This window comes from Onychomys torridus, chromosome 1 (assembly GCF_903995425.1).
Source record: "Onychomys torridus chromosome 1, mOncTor1.1, whole genome shotgun sequence".
Taxonomy (NCBI): Eukaryota; Metazoa; Chordata; class Mammalia; order Rodentia; family Cricetidae; genus Onychomys; species Onychomys torridus.
The window spans coordinates 173,153,060-173,179,153 of NC_050443.1; the positions used below are offsets into that span (position 1 = coordinate 173,153,060).

At 36.7% G+C, this 26,094-nt stretch overlaps 1 protein-coding gene across 3 annotated transcripts in view; it reads left to right on the top strand.

Moving 5' to 3' along the window:
• The window catches only part of Shoc2 (SHOC2 leucine rich repeat scaffold protein), a 91,843-nt gene extending 65,962 nt beyond the window's left edge, over positions 1-25,881 (top strand). For all 3 annotated transcript variants that reach the window (XM_036172579.1, XM_036172585.1, XM_036172570.1), the window contains 6 exons: positions 10,213-10,343; positions 16,941-17,129; positions 19,286-19,408; positions 21,131-21,268; positions 22,018-22,135; positions 23,427-25,881. In XM_036172579.1, the coding sequence (XP_036028472.1) occupies positions 10,213-10,343; positions 16,941-17,129; positions 19,286-19,408; positions 21,131-21,268; positions 22,018-22,135; positions 23,427-23,635 (908 nt within the window). In that variant the 3' untranslated portion in view covers positions 23,636-25,881. The remainder of the gene's footprint in view (positions 1-10,212; positions 10,344-16,940; positions 17,130-19,285; positions 19,409-21,130; positions 21,269-22,017; positions 22,136-23,426) is intronic.
• The last annotated feature ends 213 nt before the right edge of the window (positions 25,882-26,094 follow it).

The window sequence follows — 26,094 nt, forward strand, 5'->3', positions numbered from 1 at the left end:
AGAGATAGGTAGTACAGTGCAGAAACCAATAAAATACAAGTTTATATTTTCACAAGCTTGATTAAATCTCAGATGAGCCTTTGTCCCCTAGCATATGGGTCTGAACTTAGGTCTTCATTCCTGCTTAGTAAGTCCGTCACCCACTGAACTGTCTCCTCAAGTCCTAGAAGTTTCTTTCTAGGGAATTAATGAGACCTGTCGAGACAGATCTAAACAGAGGTTGGTTATTTCATGAGTGAAATGTTAGAAAAACATACAAAGCAGATAATGAGGATAATAAGATTGGAATTGTTTACCAAAGTGAGGTAATGAAAAAAGGCACATTCTAGTAGAATGTTGAAAATTAGATTCATTTATTTATTTGTAACAAATATTCTCATAAATCATTATAAAATATGTTTATTTTGTCTAGTAAAGTTGGTCACATATAGTAAGTTGGGAATTTGGAAGTTTATATGAATGTGACATAACTTGGAACTGGAGGTAGCTCAGCGGCTAAGAAAACTGGTGGTTCTTCCAGAGGACTGCAGTTTGATTGCCAGCATCCACATGGCAGCTCACAACCATCTGTAACTCCTGTTCCAGGTGATCCAATGCCTTTTCCTCGCCTCTTGGAACTTAAGATATACATGTGGGCAAAACTCAGAAGCATACTAAACTATAAGGGAAAAAAAGTGGCATTAATATTTGGTAAAATGCTACATTGAAGACATTTAGGACAAAATTTTTCCTTATTAGCAGTGTTTTAAAAACAATTTTAATTTCTTTATAGACTATTAGTTTATCACAGTGCAGTGGAAACAGTGAGTGTGTTCTCACCCTGCCCCACAGCCTGTACTTTTGGGAGATCTTACCCCTTCCGATCTGTGTCCTTCCGATCTGTGTCAGTTACAGTGTCAGGACAATTGTAATGCTGTTTTCTAATCCTCATTATTGTTGCAGTTTTTCCATTCATCACTATATATATACACTATATCATATATACAGAAACTGCTGCAGTCAGTTTCTGATTAGCTAAAGCCAGGCTGATAGTGGTTTTATCAGAACAGTTGATGGGAACAGTAATGTCCTCCATAGCTGTTGCGCGTTTGAAGTTTGGCTGTGCACACAGTCACTAGGTTCCATGCCCTTCCTTCCCTTGGGGACCTTATAGGGTCAGGAAGTAGCTCTGCCTTTTGGTTCTGCCCTTTGGAATTTAATGTATGCTTTCATGCATTTATAAAAGACAGGTTTTTTTGACCAACCATACAAAGGATGATGTCTTTATTTCTGAAGTTTAAAACCTAAGTTTTCTCAGTGTTGATCTTTTACAATGACATTTCTGTAGTATACTTCTAGGCCAGCTCAACAGACGTGTCAATTTTTACCTTAGTATCTGTTCTTAAAACATACATAGTCACGAGTTGAGGATTTAGCTCAGTGGTAGAGCGCTTGGGTCCGGGGTTCGATCCTCAGCTTAAAAAAACAAAAACAAACAAACAAAAGAACGGACATAGTCACATGTTTAATTTCTATTATTGGATGTTCCTACATTGAAATAAATGTCTTCAAGTTTGCTAAATTTTGAACTGATGGAATAGTAAAGGGAAAAGTAACTGCTTAATTTCATTGTGTTAATTTTTTTCTCCCATGAGGTTGTCATATTAAAAATAACCTTACTAAAACAAAACCAAAACCAAAAATCTTTCATGAAATTCAGAAATTTGCTTAGTCTTAGAAAGAAAAAACATTGCTTTACTTTACTGCAAATAGACAGGAAGACCAAATGTAGCTTACTCCAGGTTGTGAAGCTATGTGCAGATAAATCTTAGGCTACTGAGTCACTGGGTTTCTTAGGCTGTTAGATTGTTTCTTGAGCAAGTTCTAGCCTTTTCTTTTCTTTTTTTTTTTTTTTTTTTTCTTGTCTGCTGAGGAATCACTTTCTTCACTCATTCCAATGATGAAATAGATATTTAGGAAATGGTCATTGATCCACCATCTTTTCTCTCATAAAAGTCTCAGGGATGTTTAGTGTTTTTGTGAATTTATCTGTGCCCTTGTTTTGTTAAGGAGTACTAAGCAGATGTTGCAGCCAGCACACTAGAGTGTCCTGCACACAGAGAGCACAGACTGTGCTATGTGATAAGGATCTCCTATAGAGTAGGACTAGGGTCCTTTAGATTCTCTTCCTCTGAGAAAGGTAATTGTCCCATGTAACCTTCTTTCTCCTAGTTTTCTTAATTTTACATATCTCTTTTTTTATAGAGGTAATTCTGTGTTTTAATTTCTATTTGTTTCTTATGTGGTGCTGGGATTTGAACCCCCAGGTCTTGTACATGCTAATCAAGCTAAATCCCAAGCAAGTATCTTTATAGCTATATCTGACTTCATTATTATTTTATTTTATGTGTATGAGTGTTTTTCTTGGTACCAATAGAGAGGATCAGGTCCCCTGGGACTCGAGGTTGTGAGCTGCTGTATGGGTGCTGGGAATCAAACCTGGGCCCTGAAGACAGGCAGTGCTCTTAACCCCTGAGCTGTCTCTCTAGCCCTTGACTTCATTATTGATCCCCTGTAATTAAGATGATATTGTAGACTTCATGTCTCACGTGTTTTGTGTGATCAGATCACAAGTATATATTAGAGAGCCATGAGCATAGAAACAAAAATAAGAATTTAAAATAATATTGCATTTTTAGACAATAAGTTTGTTAGTTGCCGGAAGATAAAATAGTTATTTTGGGTGAAGGCAAAGTTAATAAGTATGTTGAGGTTTTAATTGTGTATATTGTGTAGCTGAAGGTTAAGATTTGGTGAGAAACTTGGACATTTGGATTGTGATCTGTTTCATATGTAAAGTTTATGTATTTTTTCTTCTTTTACTTATTTAGGGATGCTGAGGATTGAAACCAGGGCTCCACACATGCTAGGAAGGTACTCTGTCATCAGTAGTTCTCAACTGACATTTGAGATTCTCTTTCTTTTTTATTGGAGAAGCATAGCTCATCTGGAACAGATAGTGACAAGCTTGGTCTAATTGAACTATGGTTCCCTTGATACCTTTTCTTAAAAAATTGCTGTTGTTATTATTTTCAATTGTAGCCCAGTTTTGAAGTGTGACTACAGTGAGCAAACAAGAACCTCTCTCTGCCCTGTGGAGTGGCTGGTCCTGGAGCAGCTGCCCAGTTCTCCTGGAGTCATGTGTACCTGACATTTCCAAAAGCCATTCCCTCCTTAGGTAGACAGGTTGTTTCCATAGCTTTGTTTAATGTCAGCTCTTGTTGTGAAAACATTCCCTCTTGTCCATAATCACTGCCATTCAGTTTCTGCATCAGCAACTCCAGGGTCACTACAGCTCCTGATCGGGCAAGAGCGGGAACAGAGAAAGGTGGCTGATGGCACTTACATCAGAGTCTTCATTTGACTGCATAGAAAACTTTGCTACTTCAAGAGTTCTTTGTGAACAAAAGGAAAGCCTTGTTATTATAGTGTAATTTTGTTCAGAGATGAACCTGCTTTTCCATAAAATACTCTAGGATTTCTGATAACCATTATAAAATCAGGGAGAAAGGGTCTAAAGTAGAATAAACATTTAACTTTTTATTTCTCCTTGAAATTAGAAGAATGCAACAAAATCTTGCATTCAAGGCTGAAGCACAGGCCAGTTCATAGAGGTCTTTTTGTTGCACCAGGCTCTGAAGAAATGGCAGAGAGATTATGGTTATAGAAACAAAGGTTATGCTGGGTGTGGTGGCACACGCCTTTAATCCCAACTCTCAGGGAGGCAGAGGCAGGGGAATCTTTCTGTGAGTTCTAGGCCAGACTAGTTTACAGAGTGAGAGTTCCAGGACAGCCAAGGCTGTTACACAAAGAAACTCTGTCTTGAAAAAACAAAAACCAACCAACCAACCCCCACTCCCCCCAAAAAGGCTATAAGTGATTTCAGTGCAGCATTATCTAGAACAAATATGTTGGGTTTTTTGTAGTAATTTTATTCCTATGGTTTTTGACATTCAGGATTTTTACATTTCTTTTAGCTTTTCTTTTTCTCCAGTTTGCTTTAAAAAATGCATCTTTGACATTATTTCATCTTTAGAATAGTGTACTCTTCCTACTGATTTTGAAATAATCTTACTCAACTGTTACACTGAGTTAACCTAAAGATGCTTTATATTTATCAAAATTGTAAGTATCTAATTTTAATTCATAGCCATGTGATTTCACCATGTTTTAAACATTTGACAGCATAAGAAAGCAAGCTATCAAAGTGGAGTACAGAACAATTTATAGTCAAAGTTAAGCACTTAAAAGCTGTTGGTGATTGGCAATCATCAGCCCACATTTATACAGACAATCACTCGCTTATGGTGAGTGTAGTGTCTCAGCATTAAAGCAGAGCATTTCTTGATTTTACAGTCACAGTTTAGCTTGTAGTTAGAACCACTAGAAGTAAAGAAGAGTTGGAACCACTGCTGAAGAATCACAATAAATGTCAAACCTCTGGGACCACCTGTCGCACCCCCCCAGCATAAATGAGTTTGCTATTTCCTACCTCATTTTTACAATCTTTTACTTTGCTGATAGTAATAGGATCTTGGCTAAATGTGAACGATTCTTTGACATTATCTTAAATAAGTGATAAGATATTTGAAGGCATGGATTTCTCATGGCTCTTATTTTTAAAAATTTAACTTCTTTCCAACCCTACCATAAAGGAGGTCAGAGCTTAGGTGCAGGAAAGGTAGAGACACTGTTTTGGTCCTAGATAATGTCGTGGGCTGCTTTCACAGCAACATTTTAGTTTGAAATGGTTTAGTTCTGGAAATCTGTCCTGATTTTAAGGGTGAGATTTAGTTTGGGTCTTTTCTGGCTTTTGAGGTGCTAAGCATTTAGAAATCCGTCACCATACTAATGTTTGTCACTACAGAATGAGATTAAGAGACATTTAAAGCATTGTGTTTGTCTCTTGTTCTACTGTGGAGAGTAATTTAACAAGGCATGCCTGTTGGTGGAGCAGAATTATGGGGTCTTTCTATTATTAATCCTTTGCTCCTTGGTAAACTTCAGAGACTCCTTGGCAGATGTTTCTGTGATAGAAAAAGGCATAGTAAAGAGAGAGAAAGAGATTCCTTATCTATATCTAGTTCTTTTTAAAGATTTATTGCCTTTTGCTGTCATGATCACTACTTGAGGGAAACCTCCCACCTTCGTTGGCTTTACTGTAACAATGGCCATAGGCAAGGAATAAAGTATAATCTTATTCCTTGTCCTGTAGAGAGTAAGTAAATGAACATGATCTTTCACTTTGTGGAAATGAAATTAATTTACCTATGTGGTCATCACATTCATAACAATTCACAATAACTATCCTCTGACACATTATGAAATACTCCAATGTGTGCACAGATACATGTATGAAGGTTTTTATTACTGAATTCCTTTAAACATTACAAACGTGACAGTAGTTGAGTCATGATTAGATAGATACTGGTACTCACACATACTACTTTACAGCTATTAAATAGAATGAAGTACGTCTGTCCTCTGCACATCTTTCCTGCTATAATGCCTTTAAACTGAACTAAGTAACTCCTTCCTCCCCTGAGTTGCCTCATGTCAGCCATGAGAAAAGTAACTAATTGCTGCTTCTTAGCTATTTATTTTTTCATTGTTAAGATTTTTATTAAAAGTTCTGCTCATTTTTCTACAATGATACTTCTACAAATTAAATATTTGTAGAACTTGTTGAGTAATTCTTGTGTTATACTACATTAAGAACACACACACACACACACACAAAGAAATTTTACAAAATGTCTGTGACTCATTAAAAAAAAAACTTTTTATTGATTCTTCATGGATTTCACATTATGCATCCTGGTCCCTTTTTTCTTCCTGTCCCTTCATATCTGCTCTCTACCCTTATACCTCCCTCCCCCAAATAAAAGAAAACGAAAAGAAAAAAAAATCTTGTCATGGAAGCTATGGTGCAACCCAGTGAGTCATACACTTTACCCTTTAGTCCATTCATCTCTACTTACACATGCTCGTTACAAATACTCATTGGTCTGGCTCCAGGCCTTTGGCATCTGCTACACTGTCACTACTGGGCCCTCACTGGGACTCCTCTTGGATATCCTATTGTTGCCCTGTGTCATGGAGATCCTGCAGCTTTGGATCTGCAGGACTGGCCCCTTCACATGCTCCAGCAGTTCATAGATGGGGTGGGTGTTGGAGTGGGCCACCTCCTAGCTCTGGTTCTGGGCCTGGGTGGTAGCTGGGTTGATGAGCCTGCTAGCTCTTCCTTATCTTCACCACCAGGGTGAGGTCTCCAGCATTACCCTGGCTAGCTCACCCTATGCAGCGAGGGACACCCTAAGGGGTGTGCTCACCGGTACCCACACCTCCTGGGCCAGCCCTTCTCTGTTGCCTAGACAATCTTAGCTATTTTTATCAAATGTCTCAGAATGACTGTCTAAAGCCTCAAGCCAGGATATATTTCTTGACCTTTGAATTCATATCTTTAGTTGATAATGAAAATGAATGTCACATTGTATAATACCCAAACATCTTACCTCTACATTTCATTTTTTAACTATAAATTTGCTTGTATTCATTCATTCATTCATTCATTCATTTTGTGTGTGCGCATTTGCATGGTCATGTATGGGTGCGTGCAGAAGAGGGGTCAGTCAGAGGACAACTTGAAGGAGTCTGTTTTCTTCTATCATTGTGACATCCCTCCAAAGGATTAAGCTCAGGTCCCCGGGCACCTCAGACACCTCCACCTGCTGAGCTGGCTCACTCTTCCCATCCCTCCATTTTACATTTGTCTTCTCTGTTCATTTCCTTCTGTTGTACCAGGCAGAGATGTTCTTTGTAGTAATGACTCTCACCTGGTTTATAAGGTCGTTTTGGATTTACTGCTAGGCGTTGCCCTACTCTTCTGTAAATATTCAAAGCATTTTGTTCAGACCTCTCAGCTGCTGTCATACTCTGAGCATAATAGTCATTGGTGGAGACTTCTGGAGAGAATAGATGTCTGATATTATTATTTTATATAGCAGCATCTGGGTCAGTAGATGGGAGCCAGGAGCCTTAAAAACTATTCAAGTAATGGAAATACATTGATAGGAAAAGAAGTGGTTGTTTAGCTTTTTTCTCAGATACATAAAAAGAAAAGTAGATTTATCTAAACTATTATGGTATAGGATTAAGTATTAAAGGTTCATCTTCAAAGCTAGTTACATAATTTTGTAACTTTGTTTTGAGGTAATGAGGGAGAAACTAGCAAAGAGACAGAGGAGAGGAATATTTTAAGGATATAGAATCTGAGCAACTTGGACAAGATAACACTGGTATCAGGAAATATTTTCAGTGAATGAAATCTGTGTTTTCTCTCTATAACAGTTTCCAGAGTTTAGACCCACTTTAGCGCTTCTCAGTGTCTGCTCTGTGGTGATAAACTCCCAGCGGTGTTCAGCTGGCGATGTTCTTTGCCTAGCTCTGCATTAGTGTTTTGGCAATAGAATTTATGAGGATATTGAAAGGGATACAGAAATAGAAATAAGCCTTTATAATTGGTGTGACCCCTATTGATTCCAGAAGTATTGGCATAGTATTAGGTATAACAGATACATCAAGGAGCCTGTCAGAGCTGGGTTATCTCAGAATATAAAGTTGAGTTTTAGGTATCAAGAAACTACCTTTGAGAATAGTATTTTTTGATGTTTTTACTGTGTTAAAGATTCAAATGTGTACTGTCTATGGGTTTTTCCCACCCTTAGCCTCACCTTTAGGGTACCACATATCTAGGTGGAAAACAGATTGACTTACAAGACTCAAGACTCAACTAAGTAAAATAGCCATAATAGTTAATCTGAAATGTTTCATTATGCATATTGCATACTTGAAAACAGATTGAAACATAAGATATAATAACTTAGGTAGACTTACAAATATGGACACATTTAATCTCAACTCTGAGTCTAATAGTCCTGTGGGGTTACGTACTTTTGGTAAATTGCATCAGAAACATTTTAAAACTGGTTTGTTCTAAGATCAAAGGTTGTAGTTAAATAGTCTTCATGTGAAAAGAGAACATTTTAGCCGTGAGCATAAAGATTAGCCATCTGTTCTCATACCTTTGCTCACTAAGAGGTTACAAGGCAGGCTGAGGATTTGGCTCAGTTGATAACGTACTTGCTGTGAAAGCATGAGGACTGGAGTCTCCCTGAGGACACAGGTCTCCTTCCATGTAGCAATGTGTACCTGTAATCTGGGAAGGATCCCCAGGGCTTGCTGGCCAGCCAGTACAGCTCAGTCAGCCGAATCCAAGTGCAGTAAGAAACTATCTTTAAAAACAAAAACAAAAACAAAGGTGGGGAGTGTTTGAGGAAGACATGGAGCATCAACCTCTGGCCTACACAGACAAGTACAGGCAAGCCTGTGAACCCACTCACATGTGTACCCATGTACACAATGAAATAAAAGGAAAAAACCCACAAAGTATATATAGCTTTTAACTATTTGAACTAATAATCCCAGACTCAAGAATTGTCTTTGATGAATAATTCTTTAAGACTTACTTACTAATCTAGAGGTTTAGCTTGTAAATGTTGCTGTCTGATTACCCAGTTAAATTACATGCAGAAACCAAAACAAACAAAACAAAATAACACACACACACACACACACACACACACACACACACACACCCCATAGCATTTCTGAGCCTTCAGGGTACATTTTCATATTTCTAGTTGGTATCTGTGTACTCTGCACACGTTATAAATAATATAAAATACTTTGATTTTCCTATTGTATTCAGCTATCTCTAATTTTTTATTCTCCTCTTGTTGTACATGTAGATGTCCCCATTTTTGCCAGTATGTATACAACCTTCATATTCATATTTAGTCATAGTGCAGTAGTAACAATAGTAAAGAATGATTCTTACCCTATTTCTGATCTCTCAATTCTCTGGTGCTTTGAGAAGTAGTCAATCCTGTTTTGTTTATCGTTTTGTGTTGTCCCTCCATCCACCTTTAAAGTGGGCACATCTTATCAGAGTGCCATCAGAAAGATACCAGTGAAGCACCTTGAGTTAATTTAGAGATGACTTTAAGGCAAGCTCAACTTATTTTTGCTAAGTGATAGTTTTATTGTTGCTTTTATATTCTATATTACACCTTTTGGAATCTTGCTTAACCAGAACTGTAAATTCTTTGTGGTGCAACATCCCAACAGGATTGTAGAAGACAATTGTAAGTGATGGACCTGTAGAATAGCTCTAGTCTAGTGGGAAGGCAGAGATACTTGGCAGGGTTTCTATGTGACAGTTGATTGAATTTATATTGTTAAAATATGACTATTATGACATTGTAAAGGATAAATCTAGCAAGTAGTAATTTAGATAACCTCTGTTGCTGGTTTGCTGAAGAGAGACTAGGTGAGGATTGAGGGCATAGCAACCATTCTCCAACAGTGTCAATGCTTAATGTGCACAATGCTAGCTGTGTTCATTATCATAGCAATGTTGTATTTTGAAGATCGGGTCATATGGTGATCAGAAAATAACACATGGCACAGTCATCCATTTCTATAATTTCTACCATTAGGGAAACTATTTAATGTAGAAATAAAGGCAACATTTGGCATTTTAACATGACCCATCCAGAAATGTCAGAGCAGCAGTCATGATTTGTAGTTAGAAATGAATCAGTCATGACAAAGGAATATACCCAACTTAATTGTTGTCCTTTTAAATATCAAAACAAACTTATATGTATTGTTTAGGAAGTTTTACTTGAATCTTTTGTGATAGCAGAAACCATATTCAACCAGGGAGCTTATATATATAGCTTCCTGTGTTGTCTTGACAGTGAAACTAGGAAATATCTGTGGAATGATATTTATTTGCTCAGTAATAGCTAGTGTGTGTTTGGGTTGGATATGCTTAGATATCATTTGTGTAAGATGCTCAGAACCACGTGTTATAAGTTAAATCTAAAGATTAACTTGTTAAATGATGCCAGTACTTTATCTAATAGTTCATTTAGAAATTCACTTAAAGCTGTCTATTTTGTTATTTCTCAAATACCAACCCCTAGGTTTAAAGATCTGTTGTAATAGAACTTCAGGCTAATTAATGACTATCTAGTGGGTAGCTTATGACAGTGTAAGGCTCATCATATTTTCTGAATGATAAATTCCTTTTTCTTGTATTTACAGGAAACCTGTCCAGTTTAAATCGTCTTGGCCTGAGATACAATAGATTGTCAGCAATACCCAGATCATTAGCAAAATGCAGTGCACTTGAGGAGTTAAATTTAGAGAACAATAACATTTCTACTCTACCAGAGGTAAGAAGTAGATTAGAGGAAACAAAATGTAATTGAAACTAGTCTGCAAAAAAATGGAGGGAAATCTAGTCAGTCTTACAGCTGGATTCATAATTTGGTGATTGGAACTGTTTAAACAATGAATATGCTATCACATACCACCACTAAGGTAAATTCTGAAAAAGAAAGGTTGTGTATAGGAGCATGCTGTTGCTTATGTGGAGAAGAAGGGGAAACCCAGAGTGAGGATCTAGCTGTAGTTTCTTCACTGCTGAAAAGCTGGAGTAAGACCTCTAAGAAGTAGCTGTGTGACTTGATTTAGAACTGGACTGCTCTGGTCAGCTGGAATAGACATGTCTGATAATTGGAAGAATTATCTGTATAGTGTGATTTCTTGTCAAGAATAATACTGCCTATACTATACCTCTCTTGTGACCCAAGTTATTACCCCATTGATGCAGTAATGTCAAAGCCTATTTAATGTATAACAGCCAACAAATTGGGTATTTTAACACCTTAATTTTTTTTTTTTTTTTTTTAGCTGAGGATCGAACCCAGGGCCTTGCGCTTGCTTAGCAAGCGCTCTACCACTGAGCTAAATCCCCAACCCTTAACACCTTATTTTTAACTTGAACTATGTTGATTCTATTAGGAAAAAAAAATTGGTCTAGTAGGAAGTCAGTCCTCCTTCCCCCCAACTGCCTACTCTTGCTTCCTTCTGGTCTCAGTAGAAGAGACAGCTCTTCCTAACCATTGCACTCTGGAGCCATCGCCTCTTTTGTCGATAATAGGTTTCAGTGTGATGTGCAGTTAAATTCTTCCCTTTCCTGTATTGAAACAGTATGTCACAAGTTCTGCATCCTTAGCAATGTGTTTGCTTATTTTATTCAAACATAGTATTATTTATTATTTTTTTTATTATATATTATATATTATTTATTCAAGCATAGTAATAAATGAAGGAACTGTAGGCTTACCCATTGATGTTTACAAAGTCTTTTCGAAGTGATATCTGAGTGTGTGTGTGTTTGTGTGTGTGTCTGTGTCTGTTTGTTTTTTTCTGTTTCAAGTTCAAGCTTGAAGAAGTATTTGGGTAAATGCAACTATATCAATTTGTAAAAAGACTTAACTCATTTAATGTGTTTGCTAGGGGAACAAAACATAGAGTCACGTCTCTTAATTTGGTTTGTTGTAATTTGGTTGTGTGTATTTTCAGGAAACATCTTGGAGAGTATAAAGATGTTTCCCATGGTTGCAGTTGCTAGGCTAGGCCCCTGAGATTACTATGACAGTACCTTTCCCTTAGCAGAAGTGTATCATTAACCTGAGATAAAGAAGTCCAAGGTAGGAGATCCAGCTCCAAGAACCAGACTGTCTGGATTTTTGTCCTGTGATAGTGATAATTCAGATTAATCAAGATGGGTGAGATTATACCATTTAATGCTATCTGCTTTTCTAATGACTCACCCATAATAGATCAATTAGCACATTAATTAGGTCCCCCCCCCTTTTTTTCCCTTGGTGGTGGCTTTTTTTCTTTTAGAGACAAGATCTTGTTGTGTAGCCTTTTTACCTAGTATTTGCTATGTAGCTCATGCTGGTCCCATACATGGTCCCCTTGCCTCAGCAGGATTCTCGAGTGCTGAGATTGCATGTGTGCCACTGTGCCCAGCTAAATTCTTGAGGAGTTTCCTTTTGGGTATGGTTTGTGTCCATATTCTTAGATAAAGACGGGGTCCCTATAAACACTTTGAAAAGTTTGAAACGTTTGAAAAATATAATTATTGGGTTGTTAAGATAGGGACATTTCCATAGGTGGTTATTTTCATGTTTAATGTTGTGTAACTGAAATATCAATTTATTGGCATCTATATTACTATGATATTATAAAAACAAAAACAATGCTATCACAAAAGCCTCTTTGTTCCAGCTATTAATCCTTTTTTGCAATTTCTAATCAGCCTTTGACCTTTTTTCTCTTTAGTTTTTAAACAGGCACAAGGGACCCCACAAAGATTTTTCCATGCCTTGGGCATGGGAGTGTAAACCTTCTTTTTACTTGTGATAAGAGCATTATAAAAAGGACAGCTCTCTCTGGTTTGAATTTGAAAGGCTGTATGGCTATGTATTCATATGCCTATTTTCAAGTAGAGACCCTGGAGAAGCCTTTGATTAGCTTTGTCCAAACATGGAAAATCATTAAGTCTTACTTAAAAAATCTATGTGCTTTGGAAATAGCATATTTCCAGTGCAAATGCGTGATTCTGTTTGTAACAGACTCAGTAAGGAAAACAGTAAGATCCATTAGATGCCACTGAATAGACTTTCAAGCTGAATTAGAGATGATGAATCATGACTGCAGTTTGTAGGAGAGGCTCATTCCTGCAATCAGAGCTGGTAAAAATGAATGCATTTTTCTATTTGAAGACATCTGAGACTGGACTAGTATTAATGTAGACATGCGCACGTAAAGAAAATATTTGAACAACACTAGGCACATGTGCCCAAAGTTTGAAGCTAAGAGCTGTACATTTGTGGTTTCATTTATACTTCAGTATAACCTTTGTATTTGGGAACAGACATTAATTTCCTGGAGTTGACAAGAACTGTTAAAGCGGATGTCAGGTTAGAATCCACAGCCTGTAGCATTTCACAGTTGACATAAAAAATGGAGGCCTCACCAAGCTCCCTTCTTGATGCACCTTCCCAGGATCTCAGGTAAAGCTAGGAGTCAAAATTATCTTAGCCAGTAGCAGAGCTTCTTATGTGTTAGTGAACATACCAATCTCTAGTGAGTCTCATAATGAATATTGTGGTTCTGTGGGAGTGGCCCAGATCCCATGAACAGACTCACAGGATGCTGATTTGATATCCTTTGACCCAGACTTTGATAGAGCATCCTCTGTATAATTTACTACAAATGATAATACAGTTACATATGATTTCTATTTTTTTCTTAATCAGTGTGCTTTTTTTAAAATAGGGTTTAGTATTATCTCCAGAGATTCTTTTATGTCTGCATGTTTGGCACTTCCCTTACACAGTGGGAAGCTAAAAGAGGGATCAATAAAGTTATATACTTAGTGAACTCTTGTTTGATGCTTTTCTGCCCTCAGATTTTACCATAGGGGAAAACATCAATATCAGGAAGTATAATCATCTATTAAATTTAATATTCCTAAAGGAAACATTAAATTGTTGAACATCTTACCCAGCACAGGTGTTGATACTAACTTAGGGATAGATGTGCTAGTAAGACCTCTGTAGGATTGATCACACAGTGGACTCAGACCATATCTTTCTCATACTGAAATATAGAGTCCATAGAGGTTGCAAACTGGCTACCCAAAGGCACTTCACATCCACAGATGTGCTTTCTTTACTCCAGAGTGTTTCCAATAAATGGAGACCAAATAGTAAAAATTGGGAGGTTGTTCCTATTTCTTATGAAATCTAGAAATCTGATACAGTGACTCCATAATTTCTGTCAGGTGAGGCAACAAAAAATTTTTTTTCATGACAAAATAAAATACAAGGTAAAACAAAAACCATCATAGTGAGGCTAGGCAAGGCAACCCACAAGAAGGAAAAGAACCCCAAGAGTAGGCACAAGAATCAGAGACCCACTTATTCATACACTCAGGAGTCCCATAAAAATTCTAAGCTGAAAGCTATAATATATATGCAGAAGACCTGGTGCAGACCTGTGTAGGCCCCGTGTTTGCTTCTTCAGTTTCTGTGAGTTCATATGAGCCTTGCTTAGTTGATTTAGAGGGCCTTGTTCTCTTGGTATTCTCCGTTCCCTCTGGCTTTTACATTCTATCTGTCTCCTCTTCCATTGTGTTCCATGAGCTCCAGGAGGTATTTGATAGAGTCATTCCATTTAGAGTTGTCTAATGTTAATGCCTGGCTGTGAGTTTCTGCATCTGTTCCCATCTGCCGGAGGGACTAAGTAAGGTATCTATGAGTATAGCAGAATATCATTAGAAGTCATTTTAATGGTACCTTTTTTTTTTTTTTTTTTTTTTTTTTTTAAGACCAGTAATGTTTGGTTTTACCCTAGAGCTTTGGGCTATTCAGTGTCTGGTTCTTGGTTACCCAAGCAATGTTGGATGTGGGTTCTGTTTCATTAAGTGGGCCTCAGGTCAAATCAGACATTGCTTGGCTACTCCCCTAAGTTCTTTGCCACCATTGCCCTAACAAATCTTGCAGGTGGGACAAATTGTAGGTCAAAGATTTTGTGGTTGGGTTTGCGTTTACGTTTCTCTTTTGGCAGGCTCCAGAATGCCTTCCTGCACCAAAGACACTAGAATGTAGGGGTGAAGGCTCCATGTAGGTACCATCTTGACTTTGTGTTCAATGAGTTGTGTAGGTATTGTCTTCAGCAATGGGACCCCACAGTCAGTTTGCAGAGAGCATCCCATTGTCTCAGCACCAGTCTGGGTTGATTGGGGATTTCTGTGGGACCCCCTTGGCCAACAACTCAAGTGAATGCAGCCTAGTCACAGTACTAGAAGACTCATTTGGTGATGAGATGGCCAGTTGGTATTCCGTTTCCCCATTATTAGGGGACCTTGTTAAGATTGCCTTCATATAATTTAGGGAATTTCCACTGCACTAGGTTTTCATAACATTCCTCAAATGCCCCTCAATTTTAACTGTCTCCCCCCACATTTTCTTCCTTTACCCTGTCTCCCCTTCCCCTCCCCACCTCACCCTCCTATTCAAGTCCCCCACACCCACCCCAGTCCATCCATTGAAGTCTGTTCTCTTGCTCCCTCCCGGCGAGGTCCATTTGTCTCCCTAGTCCCTTCCTCTATACCTAACCTCTCTGGGTCTATGGATTGCAGATTGGTTACAAGTGAATACATACCATATTTATCTTTCTGAGTCTGGGTTACCTCATTCAGGTTGATTTTTTTCCCCCCTAGTTCCATCCTTTGCCTGCAAATTTTATGATGTCACTTTTTTTTTTTTTTTAAACAACTGAGTAATTGTGTAACTGTTCCACATTTTTTTTATTCATTCTTTGGTTGAGGGACATCTAGGTTGTTTCCACTTTCTGGCTGTTATGAATAAAGCTGCACATAGTTGAGCAGGTATCCTTGTGGTGGGATAGAGCATCCTTTGGGTATATGCCCAAGAGTGGTGTAGCTGGATCTTGAGGAACCACCATATTGATTTCCATAGTGGCTGTATAAGTTTGCAGTCTCACCGGCAGTGGGTGAGTGTTGACCTTTATTCCTCCTTGTCGCAGCATTGAGCTGTCTTACTGATTTTAGCCATTTTGACAAGTATAAGAATCTCAAAGTAGTTTTGATTGGCATTTCCCTGATGATTAAGGATGTTGAACATTTTTAAGTGTTCTTAGCCACTTGAGTTTCCTCTATGGAGAATTCTCTGTTTTTATTTGTACCATTTTTAAATTGGATTATTTAGTTTTTTGATGTCTATAGTTTCTTGATTTCTTTATTTATTTTGGATATTAGACTTCTGTTGGATGGAGTTGGTAAAAATCTTTTCCCATTCTTTAGGCTGATGCTTCATTCAGTTGATGGTGACCTTTGAAGCTTTTCAGTTTAAGAGGTCCCATTTATTATTATTTTTTATCTTAATGCCTGTGCTATTGGCATTTTGTTCAGAAAGTCTCCTGTGGCAATGAGTTTAAGGTTATTTTCCACTTTCTCTTCTATCAGATTCAGTGTATCTCGTTTTATGTTGTGGTCTTTGATCCCCTTGGACTTGAGTTTTGTACAGGGTGATAAATATGGATCTATTTTCATTCTTCTACATGTAGACATCCAGTTTGACTAACACCATTTGTTGAAGATGTTTTTTGTTTTTTGTTTTTTTTTTTTTGCCCAGCGTGTCCATAAAAGAATCAGGTATCTATAGGTGTGTGTATTTATGTCTGGGTCTTCAATTCAATCCCATTGATCAACATGTCAGTTTTTATGCCAATACCATGCAATTTTGTTGTTATTTGTTTTTGTTTTTATTTTCCCTAACTCTGTAGTACAACTTGAAATTAGGAATGGTGAGACCTGCAGCAGTTCTTTTATTGTTTGTATTATTTGTGGCTATTGTGAAGGGGGATGTCTCCTTGATTTTTTTTCTCAGTCTGTTTGTCATTTGTATGTAAGAGAGCTACTGATTTTTTTTTTTTTTTTTAAGTTAATCTTGTATCCTGACACTCTGCTGGAAATGTTTATCAGCTGTAGGAATTGCCTAGTGGAATTTTTAGGGTCATTAATGTAGGAAGGATAGTATTGTATCATATGCAAATACAGATAGCTTGACTTCTTCTTTTCTTATTTGTATCCTGTTAATCTTCTTCACTTGTCTTAATGCTGTAGCTAAGACTTCAAATACTGTATTAAATAGGTATGGGGAGAGTGGACAACCTTGTCTTGTTCTCTATTTAGTGGAATTACTTTGAGTTTCTCACCATTTAATTTGATGTTGACTATAGGCTTGCTGTAAATTCTAGGTCTATGTAGTGATTGTCCCTGAATGTGGTCACAGAACCAGCCTGCCATTATTCTCTATAAGGCTGTTGCTTTGTTTAAAGTAAATATTACTTCATTTCTGAATCTTATACTTATTTTGTTTTTACAGAGTCTTTTATCCAGTCTTGTAAAATTGAATAGCTTGACCTTAGCTAGAAATTGTTTCCAGTTATATCCAGTGGGAGGTCCGTCTCAGTTTTCCACCATTTATTCCCTCAACATGGAACACAATCGAATCAACAAAATCCCATTTGGAATTTTCTCCAGAGCTAAAGTGTTAAGTAAGCTGAATATGAAGGTAAGCCCGTCTCTCTGTCTGTGTGTGTGTGTGTGTGTGTGTGTGTGTGTGTGTGTGTGTGTGTGTGAGAGAGAGAGAGAGAGAATGAGAGAATGAGAGAATGCATGCATTCATGCTGTGATTCTCATTCGTATTTTCTCTATTAGTGTGGAGAGTAGGTGATGCCTTGTTGATGAAATCTAAACTGTTAACAAGCATGCTTTAGGACCATTCTTATTAAATAACAGATGTCTTCAAACTGAGCATGCCCTCAGCAGTTTGTTCTCAAGAAATAATCATGGGTGTCTGTAGAAGTATAACTGTAAGGACATATATTGCCTAACCATCTACTTCATAAATGCCAACTTATACCAGAATGGTTCAATTTTTTAAAATAATATATCTAATGAAATAATATAGAACCACCAAAATTGTTGCACTAGACTAAGACAGTGTTAAATATCTATTTCAGTATTCTCAGTTTATTAAATAGAAGATAAAGTATGTGAAACTCTCTATATATACAGGTTTAAGCTGTTTTAAATGTGCTAGTTATTATATTAAATTCTTGGGTGTTATGTAATTCATTTAGCAGTGCTTTTTAAGACTGTGTTTCTCTTTGACTGTCGGAGTGATTGATGAGTAACCCTCAGGTTCTTTGCCTTTCCATAGCCCTTCAGTGAGCAACTTTCACATTTATAAAGTGAATTTATAAGTTTACTGTGGAAGGAAAAAATTATAAGTGCTGTGATTTAATTTGTAATGGATAGATTTTAGGTCCAGAGATGATAATGGAAAGGTCACATACCTAATCCTGTCTGTAGCTGGGTAGGAATCCAGGAAACCTGGGTTTCTTTGATTCCAGATAGAATGTTCTATCATACTATACGACATAATTTTGGCTTTCTTTAAACTGTGCACCATAACTGTGGCCTTTAGTAATCTAAATCTGCAACAGTTTGTTCCTATACTTTGTCATGATAACTCTTTGATGTATATAAGTAAAAAATGCTAATTCAAGATAATCTTAAAATCTGTGTGAGATTTCTTAGTCTGTTCATATGACAATTGATGCAGTGGTAATAGCCTTCCTGATGAGTATTCATTGTGTAGCAGTGCTGGTGGCTTAGCTTAGTGGCAGACTTCCTGCATAGCATGCACAAGGCCCTGGGTTCAGTCCCCAGTGTAAGTTATAAGTAATGTCTCAGTTTCTAACAGGGTTAGACTACGGTGAAGCAGGTGTTTGCTCGTTTTTGCATTTGAACATAACATTTTAATGGCTCTGATATTGTTAGAGTATATTTGCCTAGTCAGGTTTGCCTGAGGTTTCAGTAAAATAAATGTGAAACTATAGAACATTGTTTTAACATTTCTTCAAATGTGATAAAAGATTAACAAAACTTTTTCTTGGAAAAAAAAAAGCGAGGTTTGACATTTTTTTCCTTATATATGCACTGGTACTTTTTTGTAATTTTTAAAACTACATTTATTTATTTGTGTTTGTATGCTTGAGCAACATGGCTTGTGGAGGAGGTCAAAAGATAATTTTTGATAGTCAGTTCTCTCCTTCCACCATATATGTCCTGCTGGTCAGGCTGGTGGCAAATGCCTTTACCCACTGAGCTCTTTTTCCAGCTTCCTATCCATATCTTTTTTCCCCCAAGACAGGGTGTCTCTGTGTAGCTTTGCGCCTTTTCTGGAACTCACTCTAGACCAGGCTGGCCTTGAACTCACAGAGATCCACCTGCCTCTGCCTCTTGTGTGCTGGGATTAAAGATGTGTGCCACCACAACCTGGCTCCTATCCATATCTTAATTTGAACATTCTTAGTTTACTCAGTGATTTCTGTACATTATTATGAGGTAGAGAAAACCCATTTGTCACTAGGATCTTTGAAAGTTTAAGTGATTTCTCTGTATATTATTATTTTTTTAAATTTCATTACAAAACCTACATAAGAAGAAAGTCTTCTAGTTTAACCTCAAAATAAAATCCTAATTAATTATAATGTTGGAAGTTCAGAGGTTTTATTGGTAAGTTTGACTCTTGTTTTCTTTTTCTATTTAGATGATAAATATGAGAATAAAATTTTCTGTTTAAGAATTTTGCTGCTGAGGGAAGTATAAATGGTGACTTTGTTTCTGTGGTTCTACCTGGGTGCTTCTTATCTCTGCCAGGACAATCAGTTGACATCACTTCCTTTGGATTTTGGAACTTGGACCAGTATGGTAGAATTGAATTTAGCCACAAATCAACTTACAAAGATCCCGGAGGATGTGTCTGGTCTTGTTTCTCTTGAGGTGAGTGAATATAGTGTAATTAGAAGTGGTCACAACAGGACTCCAGTAGATGCAGAACACCCTAGTGAGGGGAGGGAGGTGCTGACACCTCTGAACCACTTCTGCCTAGCAGAGGCGGAGAGACTTAAATGCAGACTCTTGGAGGAGAAACGTATGTAAAACTTAGCACCTTTCAAACATTTTTCCTTAATTCCTTTTAGAAAACATGGTATTGCTTGCCAAAATAATTATGGATTCTTCAGTTTGACACTCAGAACCTTTTATTATATGGCTTTGGCCTAATTGTATCACCCCCTGTGTTGGTAATGTGTTGTCCATATTTGTGGTTCTGTGTATAGTCCCAGTGTCTGGAGTACTGCTTTTCACCCTCTTGATTTTATTTTATTTTTTTTCAAAATCTTTTTCCCATAATTAAAGATCCATCTTTAGTCAAGGATGACTGTTACTGTTTTTGATTAGTGAAATTTTCGTCTTTAACAAACAGCTTAGTAAGATAATAAATACACTGTTTTTAAGATTTTTTTTTAAACTTTTTAAAGTTGTATTATATCATAAAGCAGCAGTTCTCAACCTTCCTAATGCTGCGACCCTTTAATATAGTTCCTCATGTTGTGGTGACCCCCAACCATAAAATTACTTTTGTTGTTACTTAGTAACTGTAATTTTGCTGCTGTTATGGATCATAATGTAAATATCTGATATGTGACCCCAAGAGAGGTTGCAATCCACAGGTTGAGAACCACTGTCATAAGATAAAATAGTATGATATAATGGTTAAATGCATTAGACTTTGGAATAAAACAAATTGAAATGCAGTTACACTTTGATCACTCCTTATTTGTAGATTTCATCTACCAAAGCTTTAGTTTCCTGAGAGTGAAATGATGTAATAGTACTCCATAGTTTTAACTCAGATTAAAAGAACCACTAAACAAATGCGTTTAATATAAGGTCCTAGTGAACTTTAGTGGTGGCCATTGTTACTGCATTAGTCTTACTGTATGTTTTTCAATGGCGTTTTATAAAGTTGGGGCAAACAAGTAGACTTAAACTTAGCTACAACTTCATGTGGCTCTTTAAATTTACTGCTCTTTCTACTACCTCAGCTCCCGTTATTGTCTCCCTAGTTCCATGCTGAATTATAACTGCTTTGACTAGCTTCCTCAGTCCTTTTTACCTCTTTAGTGTTTTTAGGGTATACTGAAGTGTAGTAAAAGTGTCTAAATAGTAACTTCAGTTACTATCAATTGTTATAGATAGTTAAAAGTCAATTGCTTACTTTGCTTAAGTGAATATTTTAAAGAATTTTGAGTTGGGGATTTAGTTCAGTGGTAGAGTGCTTGCTTAGCAAGTGCAAGGCCCTGGGTTCGATCCTCAGCTAAAAAAAAAAGAATTTTGAATAAGTAATCAGGTTATTAATACTTGTAATTATTCAGTGTCAAAATACTTTAGTCTTAAGGCAGATAATTTTTTCCTTTTAAAATTTAGTTAATAAATTATTTCCTTGTTTTTATTAGTTTGTAAGTAATTGAATAAAATCTCTTTGTAGTACCCACATTAGTTTTAAAATGATATATTAATCAAATATTTAATTTTTTATAATTGTTAAGCTTAATAGTAATTTTGGGGAATTAGTATTGCTTAATAAACTTTAATCTGCATTAACAATCCTGTGTAATGTTATTTCATGAGTCATGAAATGCTCTCAATCGTTTCGTTTAGGTTCTAATATTATCGAACAATCTTCTGAAGAAGCTTCCCCATGGCCTTGGGAACCTTAGAAAGTTACGAGAGTTAGACCTAGAGGAGAACAGACTGGAGTCCTTGCCCAGTGAGATTGCTTACCTCAAGGACTTACAGGTGAGACTCTTTCCTGGTGGAGTCCTTGCCCAGTGCGTTTGCTTACCTCAAGGACTTACAGGTGAGACTCTTTCCTGGTGGAGTCCTTGCCCAGTGAGGTTGCTTACCTCAAGGACTTACAGGTGAGACTCTTTCCTGGTGGAGTCCTTGCCCAGTGAGGTTGCTTACCTCAAGGACTTACAGGTGAGACTCTTTCCTGGTGGAGTCCTTGCCCAATGAGGTTGCTTACCTCAAGGACTTCCAGGTGAGACTCTTTCCTGCTGGAGTCCTTGCCCAGTGAGTTTGCTTACCTCAAGGACTTCCAGGTGAGACTCTTTCCTGGTGGAGTCCTTGCCCAGTGAGGTTGCTTACCTCAAGGATTTACAGGTGAGACTCTTTCCTGGTGGAGTCCTTGCCCAGTGAGATTATTTACCTCAAGGATTTACAGGTGAGACTCTTTCCTGGTAGCCTTAGAATTGGATGACTAAAGGTCTTGGAAACTATTCCAAATTACAAGCTTTTCTTAAGATTTTGATATAATTCTCCAACTAAAGATTTTTGTCTTATTTTCCTTTGTGAACGTAAAATACACTGTCTGCTTTTATTTTCCTAACAAATAAAAATTTTTGAAAGAAAATCTTGTGATTTACTAAGCAAGTTTTACCCAACTTAATTTGTTAGTTTGCATTATTCATTAGTTATATCATTTTAAGTTTACATCATTTGTAGGAAATGTATGTGTAACTTTTTTTATTTTGTTAATCTTCTAGAAATTAGTCTTGACAAACAACCAGTTGACCACTCTTCCCAGAGGCATTGGTCACCTCACCAACCTCACACACCTTGGCCTTGGAGAGAACTTGCTAACTCACCTTCCTGAGGAAATTGGTATGAGCCTGTGGACGCTTAACACTGATGATTGATTTGTGCTTTTGAACAGATAGGCTTGATAAATACACTGTTTGTAAAGTCATTTACATCAAACTCAAGGCTTTTAATGGAATGCCAGTGGTTTTCTCATAAGTTCTTAGAACTACTACTCTTATGGAGAATGGTTAGAGTGTTGATGCTGTCAATAGACCTTACTTATGACTCTCAATGTAGGATTATCTTCTGTTCTTCCAAACATAATAGATGGCCTTGAATTAAATTAGCAACGTCTGTGCTGTGAGGACATTACTGTTTTTGTCATCTTTACTTAGATTTTGTTTATAATAACCAGTATGGGAACTACAAGTGTAAGCCACCATTCATAGCTTCCAGAAGAACATTCCTCATAGAGATTTAGGATTTAGATTTAGATTTACAGTAGTAGTTGATGGCTATCAATACCTGGGTTTACTTTTAGAATTTTTTCCAAATATTTGTATCTATTATTTATATAATTAATATGACCACCTTGAATTTAGACAGTGCAAGTTGTAATCCTGTTTTATAATAGTTGAGTAGTTCCTAAGTAATTCTATGGATTACTTATGATCTATTTTTTATAGTGTCCTGTTCTGGAAGCAAGATAAAGTAGTAAAGAATGTTTTTCAAAATGGTAGACAATTTAAAATTTGATTCTAGGCCAGGTGGTGGTGTCGCACACCTTTAATTCCAGCACTCAGGAGGCAGAGGCAGGCGGATCTTTGTGAGTTCAAGGCCAGCCTGGTCTACAGAGTGAGATCCAGGAAAGGCACAAAGCTACACAGAGAAACACTGTCTTGAAAAACAAAAAACCAAAAAACAAACAAACAAACAAATTGATTCTACCACTTCTCTTGCTTTGTAGCTTTGGATAGAGACTATCTGCCACTAATGTCTTATTGTAAACCAGGACAGTAACTTATTTCATATAGACTGTTCTGAGATTAAATATCCTATATGTAGAACAATTTGTCCTGCTGGCTGTTGTTTTATTACTTTCCTAATGCCATTGGCAAGTAGTCCACGTTTTGACTTTGAAAATAGAGGTTTAAAAATCCATATGTGAACTCTCAACTGTGCCAAAAGATTGTCTGAAAATGGAGTTTTTCCAAAAACCTCTTAAGTTTCAAAACCATTGTGATTTCATTGGTATAGAGAGTGACCTATACATTGGGGTTTTAAGAAGTCTCCCCAGTTAATTTCAATATGTGCAGTTTGAAAAGGTGAGAGTTTTAAGAGTAGTAATTAATTTTTTTCTTTTCCTGAACAGGTACACTGGAAAACCTAGAAGAACTGTATTTGAATGACAACCCCAATCTTCACAGCCTCCCCTTTGAGCTGGCTCTCTGCAGCAAGCTATCAATCATGAGTATTGAGAACTGTCCACTCAGTCACCTCCCACCTCAAATTGTTGCTGGAGGGCCTTCGTTTATTATTCAGTTTTTAAAGATGCAGGGTCCATATCGTGCCATGGTCTGATGTAAACTGCTGGTCCCACACACTGTTTAAAAATAGACTGCCATTAATGTTTCATATCTATATCTGTATCTGTGGATATTGATCTATGGCAGATTTATAAAGACTGCATTATGTGTTTCTGCTAATAGAGGAATCATAGCCATTTAGATTTTTTTTAATTCTGTAAAGAAAAAAAAAGCTTATGTAAGTTTTCTTTGCTAAATTTGATGGATGGTTTTCTGTTATGTAATCTAATACGCCAGTTTGTTTAAAAATCTTCCAACAAATTATGAAGTCATTAAATTTAAGGGATAAAGTAATATAGTTAGATAGGTGTTTCTTTTAGGAAAATGTGGGCCAAAAATTTTGTTGCGACTTTTCATATACATTTCCCCTTAAAATTGTCAGATTTTTATAATAACATAAGCCCTGAAAGTAGACTTTTTCTTTAACTTATTTTGAAATTTGAAATTTAAATTTTATATATTGTTTACAGTCAGAGTGAATCACTGGATTATTTTGATTTGCTCTGTTTTAATCAGTCAAATACAGAGTTTATATTCTCTGTTAAAGAATTTACATCAGTTAGTTTAACTATTATAAGATACTTTGTTGAAACAGCTGGCAAATAGAAAATATACATTTAGAAATAAAAATTTCCATTACTTTTATTTCTTTAATGAACTGTAAAGTAAACATCTGGAGTGAATCTTTGGGGTGGGGTACTGAGACCTTTCCTAGAATAAGTATTTTTACATTGGGGGAGCAGAAATCTGTGGTGAAAGGTTTTCTTTTCTTTTCCATTCCTGTAAGTTGCAGATCCACAAAAATTTAATGGAAATTTGGCCAATAAATTACACATAAACTCACATTCTATATATGTATATACAATGCTATATAGATATGTATTTATTATATCATAAACTACAATAGGTAACTTTAAAGACTTTCCCCTTTCCTTGTACAATGAGATGAATGTCTCTCTCTAAAGACTGCAGTCTGTGTATGTTTCAAGGTTATTTAACAGTGTACTATGGTTTTATATCTTGACTCGCCTTGTACATCTTTCTGTTCTGAAGTATCTGTGTCTAAGCACAATATCTTCACACTGTGCTGTATTGCTGCTGAACTAAATGCACTTTCCCCACATATGGGGCACTGGCTTCAAACAATTCAGTTCAGTACCATTATTTTCAATCTCATCCTTTCCTTGTTAGCAGGTGGTATAGTACAGTTACAGAAAAACGGCACCTTGCATTGACACCATTGGTAGTTCCGTGGAAGTTATGTAGGATGTGCATGTACTATTTGATAATATTTTCTTTTGCTTTACTGCCTTTACAAATAGCAAAATTGTAAATGTGTGCCCCTTACATAGTACTATTATTTTTGGTAGTGTTGGTCTAGGTCAGTTTAATTATTGAAGAGACCCCCCCAACAGAGCAAGTGCATCCTAGATATCATTCCAAAACATACCTTCCATATAATGAATAACTGTTATATATAATATTGCTGCTTATTTTTCTGTTTTTCCTCCCCTCATTTTTTGGGCATTTTGTTCTAAACAACTATTTTTTACAATTAAAACTGTAATACTGAGATAAAAATTAGGACTTTTCTTTTCCTGGCACTGAAACTCAAGACTGGGTTTGAGGTCAAGTCTGATTTCATAATTGTCAAATTTGTAAGGAGCAACTAAGAAATGGAAGGCAGTTAAAGATAGAAAACCCTAGAGTGCTTAAATGTGCTGTAAAACTATTGTAGATGTTCACTGGATTTTACAAAGTAATATCCTTTCTCCTTTCCATCTACTGTGGCTTTTCAGTTAAGATTTTGTTTATAAAAGGAATTTATTACAGTTCTACCTAGAGCTTGTGTGTGTGTGCGTTTTTTTTTTTTTAAATCATATCCATATGTATTGATATTAAGGTCATGGAACTTAAACTTGAGAGGTAGTGGTCTAGTGTCTTTCCTTGTAAAACATTGTTTTTCAAAATGAAAATATATGAGAAATGTTAAACAATTTGTTTTCCCAACATTTATTTAAGCTATTTTACAATAGAGGTGGAAAATGATCACAGTCTTATACATAGAAATGCTACATACAGTGTATATAAGCTTTTTCAGATGTAAACTATAGATCTTCAGAGCTGTCTGGGAAGATCCCTTTAATTTCACGACTGTTTCTACTAAGAAACTAGACTCCAATTAGGAGGAGGGATGCTAGTGAAATAAAGATGCTTAACCCTTGAGTAAGGGGTGATGAACGACTGGCTACATGGGAGTTCATTTTTTTCATGAAACATCAATGGGACTAATTGCCATATTTAAAAAGTTGCCTTTTTAGCTGGGCAGTGGTGGTGTACACCTTTAATCCCAGCACTCAGGAGGCAGAGGCAGGCGGATCTCTTGAGTTCAAGGCCAGCCTGGTCTGCAGAGTGACCAGGACAGGCTCCAAAACTACAGGGAGAAACTGTCTT